This window comes from Solanum dulcamara, chromosome 9 (assembly GCF_947179165.1).
Source record: "Solanum dulcamara chromosome 9, daSolDulc1.2, whole genome shotgun sequence".
Classification (NCBI taxonomy): domain Eukaryota; kingdom Viridiplantae; phylum Streptophyta; class Magnoliopsida; order Solanales; family Solanaceae; genus Solanum; species Solanum dulcamara.
In genome coordinates, this window is record NC_077245.1 from 75716548 (window position 1) to 75729591 (window position 13044).

At 31.9% G+C, this 13044-nt stretch overlaps 2 protein-coding genes across 5 annotated transcripts; one reads left to right on the forward strand and one right to left on the reverse strand.

Moving 5' to 3' along the window:
• Positions 1-234: 234 nt before the first annotated feature.
• On the forward strand, positions 235-4786 carry LOC129902281 (pentatricopeptide repeat-containing protein At2g15820, chloroplastic). 2 transcript variants are annotated; one of them, XM_055977445.1, is made up of 3 exons: positions 235-840; positions 1875-3843; positions 4256-4786. In XM_055977445.1, exons 1-2 carry the CDS (start codon positions 283-285, stop codon positions 3759-3761), a joined length of 2445 nt encoding a protein of 814 aa, XP_055833420.1. In that variant the 5' UTR covers positions 235-282; the 3' UTR covers positions 3762-3843; positions 4256-4786. The 2 variants fall into 2 exon arrangements, with proteins under 2 accessions (XP_055833420.1, XP_055833421.1); XM_055977446.1 differs by having other exon boundaries at positions 4260-4786.
• Positions 587-7327, reverse strand: LOC129902282 (uncharacterized protein At4g22758). Of its 3 annotated transcripts, none has more exons than XM_055977449.1 (3): positions 6717-7327; positions 6407-6635; positions 587-715 (listed from the first exon to the last, which is right to left on the reverse strand). In XM_055977449.1, the coding sequence occupies exons 1-2, from the start codon at positions 7123-7125 to the stop codon at positions 6433-6435; spliced, it is 612 nt and encodes a 203-aa protein (XP_055833424.1). In that variant the 5' UTR covers positions 7126-7327; the 3' UTR covers positions 587-715; positions 6407-6432. The 3 variants fall into 3 exon arrangements, with proteins under 3 accessions (XP_055833424.1, XP_055833425.1, XP_055833423.1); XM_055977450.1 differs by lacking the exon at positions 587-715 and adding an exon at positions 5280-5541; XM_055977448.1 differs by lacking the exon at positions 587-715 and having other exon boundaries at positions 6178-6635.
• Positions 7328-13044: the final 5717 nt, after the last annotated feature.

A 13044-nucleotide genomic window follows, 5' to 3' on the forward strand; every position in this document is an offset into this window, starting at 1 on the left:
AGTAATTTTTATGTATGAAGTATTTTTAAAATTTTGAAGTGTTGAAAGTTATTTTTATAAATAAAAAGTTGAATGTTTGAATAAAAATGCTTATGTTAAAAATAAGTGTTTGAATTTTAGACTTAAAAAAATAAAAAGAATAATTTGAAAATTTAATAAAAAAATATAAAAATAATTTTTATGATCAAATAAAATACTTAAAGTTAGCTTTAAAAAAAAAAAAAAAAACTTAAAGCTCTGTGTTTTGTTTAGACAATCTCCCAATTCCCACTCTCCTCTTTCATGTTCATTTCTCTGTTATATGATACTTCCCTTATCCAATCCTCCATGCCCACGGCCCTCCACCCTCCCTCCTCCCCACTCCGCCACCACCACGGAGTCCGCCGGCATCATCGCCACCTCTTACCTTCATCGCCCTTTTTCCTTCCCGTAAAACCCCTTTCATTATCTCCTTCCATATCACTCTACAACCCCTTTTCTTCATCTTCCACTTCACCCCAACAACTTCTGCTCGATTCCCAAGAAAACCATGTCGAAGACGATAAATATGACTCCATTTCTACTTCTGGGGTAGCTGAAAGTTTCAATTTTGACGAATCTTTCGACTCTACAGAGTTGAAGAAGTTTGAAACCCCAGCTGTTGAGGTTAGTGAATTAGAGGACATTCCTGATCAATGGCGTAGGGCTAGATTAGCTTGGCTTTGTAAAGAGCTTCCTGCACATAAGACACCTACTATGGTTAGGATTCTTAATGCACAGAGGAAGTGGTTTAGGCAAGAAGATGGGATTTATATTGCTGTTCATTGTATGCGAATTCGCGAAAATGAAGCTGCGTTTAGGGTAATTGTGTTCATTTCCCTTTAGTTTTTAAAAAGTTGCTATCTTTTGTGTTTTTGGTTAAGCCTAATACATAAATGTGCCATTTAACTCAACTTTGGGTTTGCACAAGTATGCACTTAAACTTGTAGAGAGTTGAGATACAATGCATCTTATGTGGCAATGCATTTCCTATGTGGGCTCCTACGCATATTATGTCACGTAGGACGCGTGTGTCTACTTGGTCACCTTTATACAAATTTAAGGGCATATGTCTTTTAGTAAGTTGGTAAAAGTATTTGGACTGATCATTAGTTGCCTCACTTATCAGTAGCTATTATGTGGAAGGAATTTGCTATAAATTTTGGAGAATGTGGAGAAAAATTCTGTTTAACTGTATGTGTATTCACAAAAATGAAGCTGCTTTTAGGGTAATGTGTTCTTTTCATTTAGTTTAGTCAATTCTATATTTAGAAAAGGTTGTTTTTTTGGTTATGTTGGTAAAATTATTTCGGTTGATCATTAGTGGTTTCTCTTATCACTAACTATTATGTCGAAGAAATTTGCTATAAATTTTGGAGAATATGAAGATATTGCTGTTTATCTGTGTTTGGTTGATTTTTTCTGGTAAGGTACTTGTGCTTCTTAAGACTTGCAGCTTGTATTTAAACTGAACCTTGGTGAAGTTTATACTGTGCTTGTTTTGGTTTATATACTTATAAATACGTTTAAGTATCTGTACTAGCCAGTCTTGTCAAGGTTTAGTATTTCCTCTTTTTTTGCACTTTAAGCGGTGTTAAGAAAATTGCTCAATAGGTTTGCCACTCCATCGTACCGAGTTTTTTTTTCATTTGGAATGACTAAGGAAGTGTAGCTATCTGCATTTTACTTGCTTCCTCAAATTGAAATCTAAAGCTTTTACATTTAATTGCCTCCACTTTGTTAAACAAATTATTTTTCCATATGTCAGATACCCAATTACTCATATCATGTATTTAAAATAATAGGGTTTAAACTCTAAATCACAAAGATCTAAAAGTGTGTGTTGCAAATAGCAGGTTTACAAATGGATGATGCAACAACATTGGTTTCGATTTGATTTCGCTCTAGCTACGAAGCTAGCAGATTACTTGGGAAAGGAACGAAAGCACTTGAAGTGCCGGGAGATTTTTGATGACATAATTAATCAGGGTCGAGTGCCTTGTGAATCTACTTTCCATATTCTCATTATTGCCTATCTTAGTGCACCTGGACCATTAGTGTTAGATGAAGCCTGTAGCATCTACAATCGCATGGTGCACTTGGGAGGTTATAAGCCTCGGCTTAACTTACACAATTCTCTGTTTAAAGCACTTTTGGGAAAGACACGGGGCTCTAGTAAACACTTTCTGAAACAGGCTGAATTTATATATCAGAACTTGACTTCCTCCAGATTGGAAATACACAGTGATATTTTTGGTGGTCTTATATGGCTTCACAGTTATCAAGATGTGGTGGATATGGAAAGAATAGTTGCACTAAGAGCAGAGATGCGGTCAAGAGGAATTAAAGAGAGCAAAGAGGTACTTATGTCAGTTTTAAGAGCTTGCTCAAAGGATGGGAATGTGGAGGAAGCCGAAAGAACTTGGTCAAAACTCCTCTCCATCGATGGCAATCCTCCTTCTCAAGCTTTTGTCTATCGTATGGAAGTCTATGCAAAGATTGGAGAACCTACAAAATCTTTGGAAGTATTTAGGAGGATGCAGGAACAACTGGGTTCCACCTCCGTTGCAGCATACCATAAAATAATAAAGGTGTTGTCTAAATCTCAAAAATTTGACCTTGCAGATTCTATCATGTCCGAATTCATAAACAGTGGTATGAAACAGCTGATCCCATCATTCATTGATTTGATGGGGATGTACTCCGTAGCAGGTTTACATGAGAAACTGGAATCTACCTTTCTCCGGTGCCGTGAAGTCTGCCATCCGAATCTGACAGTATTTAACATTTATATGGATTCATTGGTGGATACTGGCAATCTGAACCTGGCTGAAGAAATCTTCAATGAAATGCGTCGTAATGTGGCTATTGGTGTTAATTCTCGTTCTTGCAACAGTATTTTGAGAGGCTATATGACCTCTGGAGAGTATGTGAAGGCAGAAAAGATATACAATTGGATGTGCCAAAAGAAATACGACATTGAGATTGAATCTTCGTTGATGGAAAGACTTGATTATGTTCTCAGCTTGCGAGAGAAAGTAGTTGAAGAACCTATTAGGCTGAAGCTCAAACCAGAACAACGAGAGGTTTTGACGGGGTTGCTTCTTGGAGGTGTGCAAATTAAATCAGATGGACAGAGGAGATTGCATGCAATCCATTTTGAGTTTAATGAAGAGTCGAGGATCCATTCCATTTTTAAGAGACACATACATGATGAATTTCACGAGTGGTTAGGCTCTCATGATATGATGGTGGATAGCACTGCTGACATTCCTAGTTCTTTTACTACCATTTCACATTCTTGTTTTACTTTCTATGCTGATCAGTTCTGGCCAAATGGACGTCCTTGTATACCAAAACTTATACATAGATGGTTGTCACCTCGTGTTCTTGCTTATTGGTATATGTATGGTGGTTACCGGACATCATCTGGTGATATTCTATTGAGAGTAAAGGGAAGTTCAGAGGGTGTTGTGAGTATTCTTAAAGCACTGAAAGCCAAATCATTAGACTGCCGAGTAAAAAAGAGGGGGAGGGCCTTTTGGATAGGTTTTCTAGGGGACAATGCCACATTCTTCTGGAAGGTGGTGGAGCCCTTTATTCTTAATGAATTAAAGGAACTCCTTAAAGCAGGTGGCGACTCAGATGGATCCCTAGAAATCCAATGTATCAATTTTGACAGTGGGTTGGAGTCTAACGAGAAGAATTCAGTATATAGCGAAGCTGACACCTTGTCTGATTAATGTATTGGACTCAGATGTATTGGCCTGTTATTGCTGCAAAAGTTTGTAGCTAATAAGGTGGTGGAGCATCTTCTTCTTATAGGTATCATTACCTCAACACTATCTGTTGTGATATGTCTAATCTTAGGTTTAAAACCATATATGTAAAGTAGCTCTAGAATAACCTTTGTACATATTCCTCTGGTATATAGCACATTCTTTGAGAATTGGCATAAGTTGAAAGCATAGGGTATAACGCATCTTGGTACACAACTCTAATCACCTTTGACATATAAGTTGAAACTCTAATCACCTTTTGCTTCTCATAAGTAGCAGCAACTGTCATAATAAAACTGATGTGGGAGCAGAAAGCTACAATTCTTCGTTCCTTTTGATTTTCATGTATAGATAGTGCTTCCTGTGTTTCATGTTGATTCTACATGAAAATAGTACTTTTCCAACCTTTTATCCTCAGTTTCTGGTTTGCACAACAGTAACGATCAGTTAATTTGTAGACAGCAGGACAGTGGTTCATTCACAGCTCCTGTTACAAGATGCTACTCACAGGTACTAATCAGCTTACTTTTGGCCCATGGAAGAGGATATGGAAAAGTAAGGCATCGATAAAAGTCACGTGTTTTGTGTGGTTTGGTCATCAAAGAAGCATGTTTGACTTGAGACAATCTACAAAGAAGACGGATACAGCTAGTCTGCTACATGTGCTGAATAGAGGCTGACCATATTTTCCTACATTGCTCTATATCTACACAGATTTAGCAGATGTTCCTTTATTTGTTGGGATTGAAGTGGGCTATGCCAAGAACAGCTTTATGCAGCTTGGTCTAGTTATGGCTCGTAATGGTCAACAATATTCCTGTCATACGCGATATTCCTATTATTGTTAGAAGCTTTACATAGCAAGATAAGGTTGCTCTGCTCTGCTTTCTAGATAAGGCTTGTTCCATACTTTACTTATGAGCTCATGTAATGTTCACTGCTTGCTTACAACTTACAATTGTAGATATTAAAAAGCCCAAATAGTCCCACATTTATCACGTGGAAGCACAAATATCAAATTCTTTTGAGTAGAATACAATAATTTTATAGAATCTTTAAAACATTTTCGTAGTAGACACAAGAAGTCAACAACTTTGGATTCAAAATTTTAATATCTAGTAGTAAAATTTATATTCTACAAAGTATCTCTCCAAAATAAAGAACATTACATTGCAAGATATTTAAATTATTTTTTTATGAAGATAGGTGACTGGTGAGTCAAAAAAAAATTACAGACTTTTATTGACAAACTTTCTATGAAGCATATGATATTTTAGACAAATTTTACATTGGAATTTCATAAATTTTAGTAAGTTTAGCTACTTTAAAATCAACTTCAAACACGCATGTATGAAGATTCAAAAAGCTTCAGAGTCCCGACATACATGTCTCCAAGCTTTTATCTCTAAATTTCACAAAAATGTCTGAAAATTTAGTAGCAGAGCTAGAAGTTTGGATACAGATTCAATAGAATTCACTAACTTTTGCTCAATTAATATATTTGTATTAAAATTTTATTAAATATGTACAAATATTAAGTTTAAAACTCAATTATTAATATTTGAAATTGTCGTTATAAATTTCAGAATCAATAGAATTAAAATTCTGATTTCCCCAGCGGCTAGAACAAAACAAGGGACGTTGTATGGAGGTTTTCAAGCAGAGGTGCGAAGCAATTGAGATGCATATAGAATAGATGGTAGGGTTCCAAACCTCGCCTAGCACCGAAAGAGAAGGCCTTGTTCTGCAGGGTACGGCACAGTGGAAAAATAGAATAAGATGGAGCCTATCTACTTGATTCGGACAAAATAGATAGATAAAAAAAAATCCTGATGGTTCTTATGCCACACTTTTGATGGTCTCAGTTCGGACGAGCCGCACAAAGTTGGCTGCATCCATTTATTAATCAGCTTCAAGTTTCCACGCAAACCTCCTCGATTAATAATGCACTCAATTATTTGACACATTATTGCTTAAAAACAACTTGAAAATATTGTTGGCTTCTTCTTCTTCTTGTTTTTTCAAAAATAAATAAATCCCAATCTCAATTTCACAAAATCTAGATCGAAAAATATATAATATGCATAAAATAATTCTGCAATATGTTGTGTGTATAACGTGGCAAACGATCCACATGAATTGTGATAGAATAGTTAGAATTTCTTTATCTTTTAACTAAAAATTTCAGATTCAAGTTCTGAAAATGAATGAAAAACGTCACCCTAAATAATGAACTTGATAATGCACTCATGTAAATTTAGTCAAACTTATCGATGCAACAATAACAATATACAAACTGAAATTTCACAAATAGGGTCTGAAAAGGTAGAGTTTACACAAACCTTATCATTATCTCATTAGATAGTAAGGCTATTTCCGAAACTCGGTAACCTTACACTAATTTTTTTATAAAAAAAAAGTGACATGACAAACGTAAAAGAAGCCACAACAATGTTTATTTTCTGTGCTCATACTTCAAAACATTATTCTAAATACTGAGGTAAATATAATATATGTTATACAATAATCTCGAACTTACGAAGAATTGTAGTAGCTCAATTAATTGGCTACGTGAATTTTTAATTTGTTGACGAGGATTTCGAACTTACAGTGACAAAATTGGAGTATAATTTCTTCACCGCATGAAATCCATGAATTTGAGCCAAGGCAATGAAATCTTTGTAGCAGTAGCTTTATCAGCTTGCTTTGCACAGCTTGAAGAAGATGAAGACGACGTCGTTCCGGTACCAGCACCGGCACCGGCGGAATTTGACGATTTTGGGCACAGAAAGAAGTTTCTAGAACCTAATCCGATCAGTTTCTCCTCTCTATCCAAACCTGGAACGAAAAGTATATCAGTTCGCCGTGAAAATCAACGGTTCAGATTCAGCGAAGAATATTCAATCGAACGGTTCTTACTTTCTAAGCTGAATTGCGAGTAATGAAGATCGTAATCGGTGGGATTGACAGAGGTAAGAACCGGACGTCTTCCTTCTTTCGAGTACTGCCGGAGTGCGGCGGAGATAAGATCCTGAACCGTCGATTCAAGCGAAATCAGAACCTGTACAGGACCGGTACTTCTCTGAATCGTAACATTCAACAGTAACTTCGTTAGCTTCAATTTGTCCTTCACTTCCGGCGATGAACCGGTTCCGGCTGAAATTCTACCGGTGGAGAGCAAATCCGGTACTGTTCTAGGCCTTCGTAGCAACTCCGACGTACTGCTCTCCGAGCTCTGTCCATGAAACGACATGGATTTCTCCGATAACTTTCCTTTCCGATTCTTCTCCTCACTACCTCCTCTCCGGTGATTTCTCGGAGAAGGCATTAACGCTATAGATATATATATATATATAAGTAGAGATTATAAACTTAACTGATGCGGCGGTAGCGGAGAGCAGGTACGGAGAGGTGGCTCTCAGTTTTCCGGCGACCGGCAGTGAACATAACCAGAGTGGCAGAAGCGAAATTCAGATGAAATAGAGGAGCTAATTTACAATTGAAGAAGAATGTAATGAAGAAAATGGCGGCCCGGGTTACTCCTATTTATATGGGGAATGAAGAAGATAAGAAGGTTGATTGGGTGAACCTACAACCGGTAATTCCCGTCAATAAGGACAAAATAATTTTGTGGCAGGTTAAACGTGAAGAGATTATTTGCATCACGAAATAATTAGTTATTATTATTATTATTAATTTATTGAATTAGAGTGTTTTTATGAAATTATATATTTATTGAAAGTTTGTAATATCATACAATTATAAATAAAATATGGAGATGTAATTTATCAATACATTGTCTTAATATATTTGGAGACCTTATTTATAAACTATGATTTATTTATTTGATAATTGTGAAAGAATAATTTTTTATTTTATATCGGTGATTAATGAGATTAGTAATCTCCTTATAATACAAGGATTGAACAATCATCCTCTCTTGGACGTAAATTTTGAGGCGTGAGCTAGTCTCAATAATTAATTTCACATGGTATCATAACATGACAGATCTCGCCCGATATTGGGCCCTCAAAATAGTGTTAAAAGAAATTTTTAAAAAAGTCATATAAGATGTATAGTCTCCCTATAAAGCTTGAACAATCATCATTTATTTGAGTTAATTTGAAGTTCTGATACTGTAACAATGAGAATATTTCTAGTGAAATCTCTCAAGTAAAATTGAGTAAGAGCCCGTTTGGATGAGCTTAAAAAAAGTAACTTTTATGTATGAAGTGCTTTTAGAACTTTGAAGTGCTGAAAGTTATTTTTATAAATAAGCAGTTGAGTGTTTGGATAAAAGTGGTTATGCTGAAAATAGGTGTTTGAATTTTAGGGTTAAAAGAATAAAAAGGGTAGTTTGGAAATTTAGTTAAAATATAAGGGATATAAAAGTAATTTCCATGGTTAAACAAAATGACTTTAAGCAGTTAGAAAAAAAGTTAAAAATCCTAACTTTTTATTTTTGACTGACTTTAAGAATTTTATGGCTTAAAGTTAGCATTAGAAACAACACGTCCAAAAGCTAAAAAGGGGTTTTAAGGGTAAAATGTAGGAAAAATTACTCAATTGAGTGCTTTTTAAAAATTAATTACTGATTTTAGCGATATTTTTTATTTATTACAATTTATAGCAATACATAGCAATATTATGATAAATCTACACTTGTATTAAAAGTGAATTATGCATACAATATAAATGTATTATAAGTATTTTAAAATATATATCATGTTTGTGTAGTAAGAAATAGACATAATATATTATAAATCTATCAAAGTATGTGATAAATATATTATCTATCTATAAAACTTGTATTATATATGTTTTATAAATAGTTCTCTGTAATATGTATTAAAACTGTATTATAAATGTATTATAAGTGTTCAGTAAAAAAAAAAATTATTGCTATAAATGATAATATTTTTTTAGTATTGTATATTTATGTAAGTTTCCCTAAAATGTACTACATATCCTTACTCCTGCTTATAAGGATAGAAAAGTTGTTTATGGTAGATCGTCGCTTTAAATAAAACATATTAAATAAATAGGAGAGGAAAATCCATCAATATGAAAATTGAAGGAAAGAAAACAAATTTGAGGGGTGGAAACGGGTCGGGTTATAGCAGTGGGACCCATAATTAGATGACACGTGGTAAACGGAACCATTCCTTCGCGAGAGTACTTAACTGTATGTGGTATAAAAACATTTCAGTTATGGCAGCTTTGTGGCCCACTAAAATAATGACATGTGTACAATAATATTTATTTCAAAACATTCCTCTAGTAACATCAATGATATTTTATTTTTATTTTTATTTTTATTTTTATTTTTATTTTTATTTTTTATGACAACATCGTCATCTTTTAGGTGTGCACAGGATAAAATTTCGCTTTTATACAATCTTGCAAATCACACAGGAATGGTAATCAGTACTAGATAAGTCCGATGCGATAAGCGTGACCTAGAAGACAAACTCCTTGTCTTGAAATCCTTGTCCATAATGAAATTTAGTATTTTAAGAAAAAGAAAATAGTAATAGCTATATTAAAATTTTTAGTCAAGAGTATAACAAATAAATTCCACTCTATTCTGTAAGTTAAGAGTAAGATTTGTGTATATTTTATTTTTTGTCAGATTATGAATTTGTCAATCGATAGGACTCTACATTCAAGTTTGAAAACTCACAATATTAAACATAGTGTTTATATCTAACTAAATAATTAATCTTAAAAATTAATAAATTAAAGTGAAAATATATATTATTTAACTATAATTAAATATTTAAAAATATTTATATGCAAGATACATATCTTATATTTATTGACTTGACGTAACATCTCATACATATAAGTTTTTACCCCTTTATGATAATTTCAATGTTTTCTCTTAATTACTTTCTTTATTTGTCGTCTGAACCTAGTCTCTTTCATTATTATGTATGAGTAACTTGCACGGCTAAAAAAAATACTATTTTCTCATTGAAATTCTCACTAATCAATAATAGTGTTTTCATACGAAAAAATTAGAAAACTTTTCAATATTTCAGTGAGAATTTATTTTTACAATACAATTTTTTAGTGACTTGATTCTATGAAAAATAGACGACAAAGTCATGTTTTTTAACATAAATTCTCCGTTGATTTTCGATGGAAAAAACCTATGTTTCTAGTTGTGTATCAAATGAAATAGATTTTCTTACAAAAGGAAAAAAAAAAGAACATTCATAAATGGAAATGGATTGGAAAAGAATAATAAAGAATTTCACACAATTGACTTTAAAATTAATAAGGTTTTTTTTCATGAGATTCAATTAATGTTGAACATATATTCCCCATTTGATTGGAATCTGCAGTTTATCGACTACTGTCCAATCATTGAATTAAAATAAAATAGAAAGAAGAATATATATAATTGAATGCAGTTTTAAGATAATTTAATTCTTATTTTTCTGGTATTAAGGTGATTCATATTTTTTTTCTTCTGATTTTCTTTAAAATTTGATTCTTGAAATTGACATTCTATCAGATAGTTTCTGATAATTATGATGTAATTACATGCATATAATTGTCTGTCAATGTTATTGGCTACTTTTCCAATTAATAAAGGATTATATTATTCTAACTCTAATAATTGTAATAATTGATTAAAATAGTTCATTTTTGTCTCTTAGCTTTATGTAAAAGATGTGTAATAGTTCAATTATTTTAGAATAATATTATTGTTAAATATGAAGTAACAATACAAGATTAACATACTATATGAATAATTGATAATTATGGTAAAATTTGTGAAGATTAACATACTATATGAATAATTGATAATTATGGTGAAATTTGTGAATAATCACAAGCAAATGAGATAAAAATGCATATTTCAATTAATTAAAGATCAAGTATGTTTAATCAGATATCACAAGGACTAACATTAGAATTTATCAATAACTTTGAAATCAAAAACACTATTAACCTTTTAATCAAGGAAAAGAAACTCTACCAAATAATTTTGAATACTTATTAAAATAATTTTCCAAAAATTAAATAAAATAGGCCAATAATAAATGAACAAATAGAAACTATCAAATTCATGAATGTAAAACAATAACCCTACGAAATTTATTTATGCAACATTAGGAATTTACCACTAGATTCATTACACTTTTAAAATTGTGGTTAATATAGAAATTAACAATAGGAAAAATTTAAAACTTAAATTCAATAGAGATTACTTGTATTATTAGTATGATGTGATCATTTAACAATATTAATTCAATGAATTTGTTTTCTGAAAAAAAGTGGATGAATTTAGGTCATAATCAAATCTTATAACCTTTCTAACCTCCACATGAACTTTATACTTCAAACTCATATACAAATTGAATTGTGATAATAAATCGAAATAGTTGAATAAAAAATTTTCTTATCACCATCAAATTCAAGATCTTCAATTAATGCTAAAGAAATCTCAATTATGTCTCAGTAATCATTATATATTTTAATTTTTTTTATAATTTAGTATATTTATTCTGAAACTCTACTAATTCAAATAGCTAAAAAGTAAATTTTAAAAAATAAAATATAATTTATTAATTATATTTTTTTTTACATGATTCAAATTCGAAACTCACCTCTTAAAGCATAGCTGGTGGAAGTGGGTTCTAAGAAGGTTTGACTCAAATGCCACGTGGAATAAATAATTAAGGAGTTTGGTCTATACATTTTTGTTAGGTAAAGTCCTAAATTTTGTCTGTTTTGTATTTCTTTTTTGGTAGAATATTCCGGAATTAGCATTCAATTGGAATGAGATATATCATGACACTCTAATTAGGTTGATAATTTTTTTAGCGATTCGATTTTCGATCGATTCTTATTCGTTTTCTCTTTTCAAAGTTCATTAATAGTAGAGTGATCAACTAATTAGAGAACGATCGTCTTCTCTTTAGATATGTTCTTGATAACTTAATAGTTTTTTTATTTTTATTTTTTGGGGCGAGAGTGTTTGGTCGTTAGAATTTTTTTTCCTCTACCAATTTAATTGTGCTAATCCTGAGATTGGTCTTACATTTTGTTATGAGCTAGTTAGATAAAGATGAATTGGATAGATTCAAAGTCAAGTGATATTTTTGAGATTGATATTTTCGATATTCAGTATTTAGTTTAAGTTTGGATTAATTCAGATTCACGTCAAAAAATTCAAGCTTGGAGGGTGAAACACTTTTCTTTCAAAGACAAACTTCATTCTCATAACTCAAATTCGAGACTTCTAATAAAAAAATCAGAAATATTTATTATCTTACCACAACTTTAGGTGGTCTCAAATTAAGTTGTTACATCACTCAGTTCAAAACTTCCAATTTCAGCTTGACATTTTGCTTCAAATTGTTCAAAAAATTGCAATTCTTAGCACACCATTTGTCTTAATTGTCAAGTGGCTTTAAAAATGTGTGAAAAAAAACAAGTCAAAATACTCAAGTAACCAAAAAAATGTCCTTGAATTGACTATTATTTGGTGGACTAAAACTAGAAGGACAAGTCAAAAACTTTTATCTAACTTAATGTTGAGTTCCCAAATATTGAAAAATAACTCACACTTAATATCACATGGGATTATCTAACTGTCAATTTATTGCATCAAAGTTATAGAATTATTTTTTTTGTAACAAAAATAAAATTTCAATTATGCTTATATAATCATACGAAAAAACAAACAAAGACAAAAATGCTAAATTTAGTCCCAAAAATTCAAATAAGTCTTTATTCAATTGTTGCTCCGTAAATGCATTTGCCCATGAATATTTTTATTTTATTTTATTTTTTCTGTTGTCTTTGTATTTTAAGTGGTCCTAAATGAAATTCATCATGGGACACAATATGTCATAATATGCCAAATTTATGAGGAAAATGAAGGGAGAGACTCCCTTATCACTACTTGTGTCATGATGTTTATCCCTTAGTTAAGAAAAATATATAGACACCTCGACTAATTTCACAAAGTACATATTATCTCCTATCAGCACACATACTGAATGACTCTATGGGTAGTGGCTCATCAATTATGAAAGCTCCTTTGTTCATTCATCATGGGACATAATATGTCATAATATACCAAATTTGTGAGGAAAATGAAGGGAGACATTCCCTTATCACCACTTGTGTCATGATGTTTATCTCTTAGTTAAGAAAAATATATAGACACCTCGACTAATTTCATAAGTACGTGTTCTCTCCTACCAGCACACATACTGAATGACTC

Excerpts from the sequence above, each read along its gene's own strand:
- LOC129902281 (XM_055977445.1), top strand. The coding sequence starts at position 283 with ATGTTCATTTCTCTGTTATATGATACTTCCCTTATCCAATCCTCCATG. Across the intron at positions 841-1,874 it reads AAAATGAAGCTGCGTTTAGG|GTTTACAAATGGATGATGCA; the intron begins GTAATTGTGTTC and ends TGCAAATAGCAG.
- LOC129902282 (XM_055977449.1), bottom strand. The coding sequence starts at position 7,125 with ATGCCTTCTCCGAGAAATCACCGGAGAGGAGGTAGTGAGGAGAAGAAT. Across the intron at positions 6,636-6,716 it reads CTCGCAATTCAGCTTAGAAA|GTTTGGATAGAGAGGAGAAA; the intron begins GTAAGAACCGTT and ends TTTTCGTTCCAG.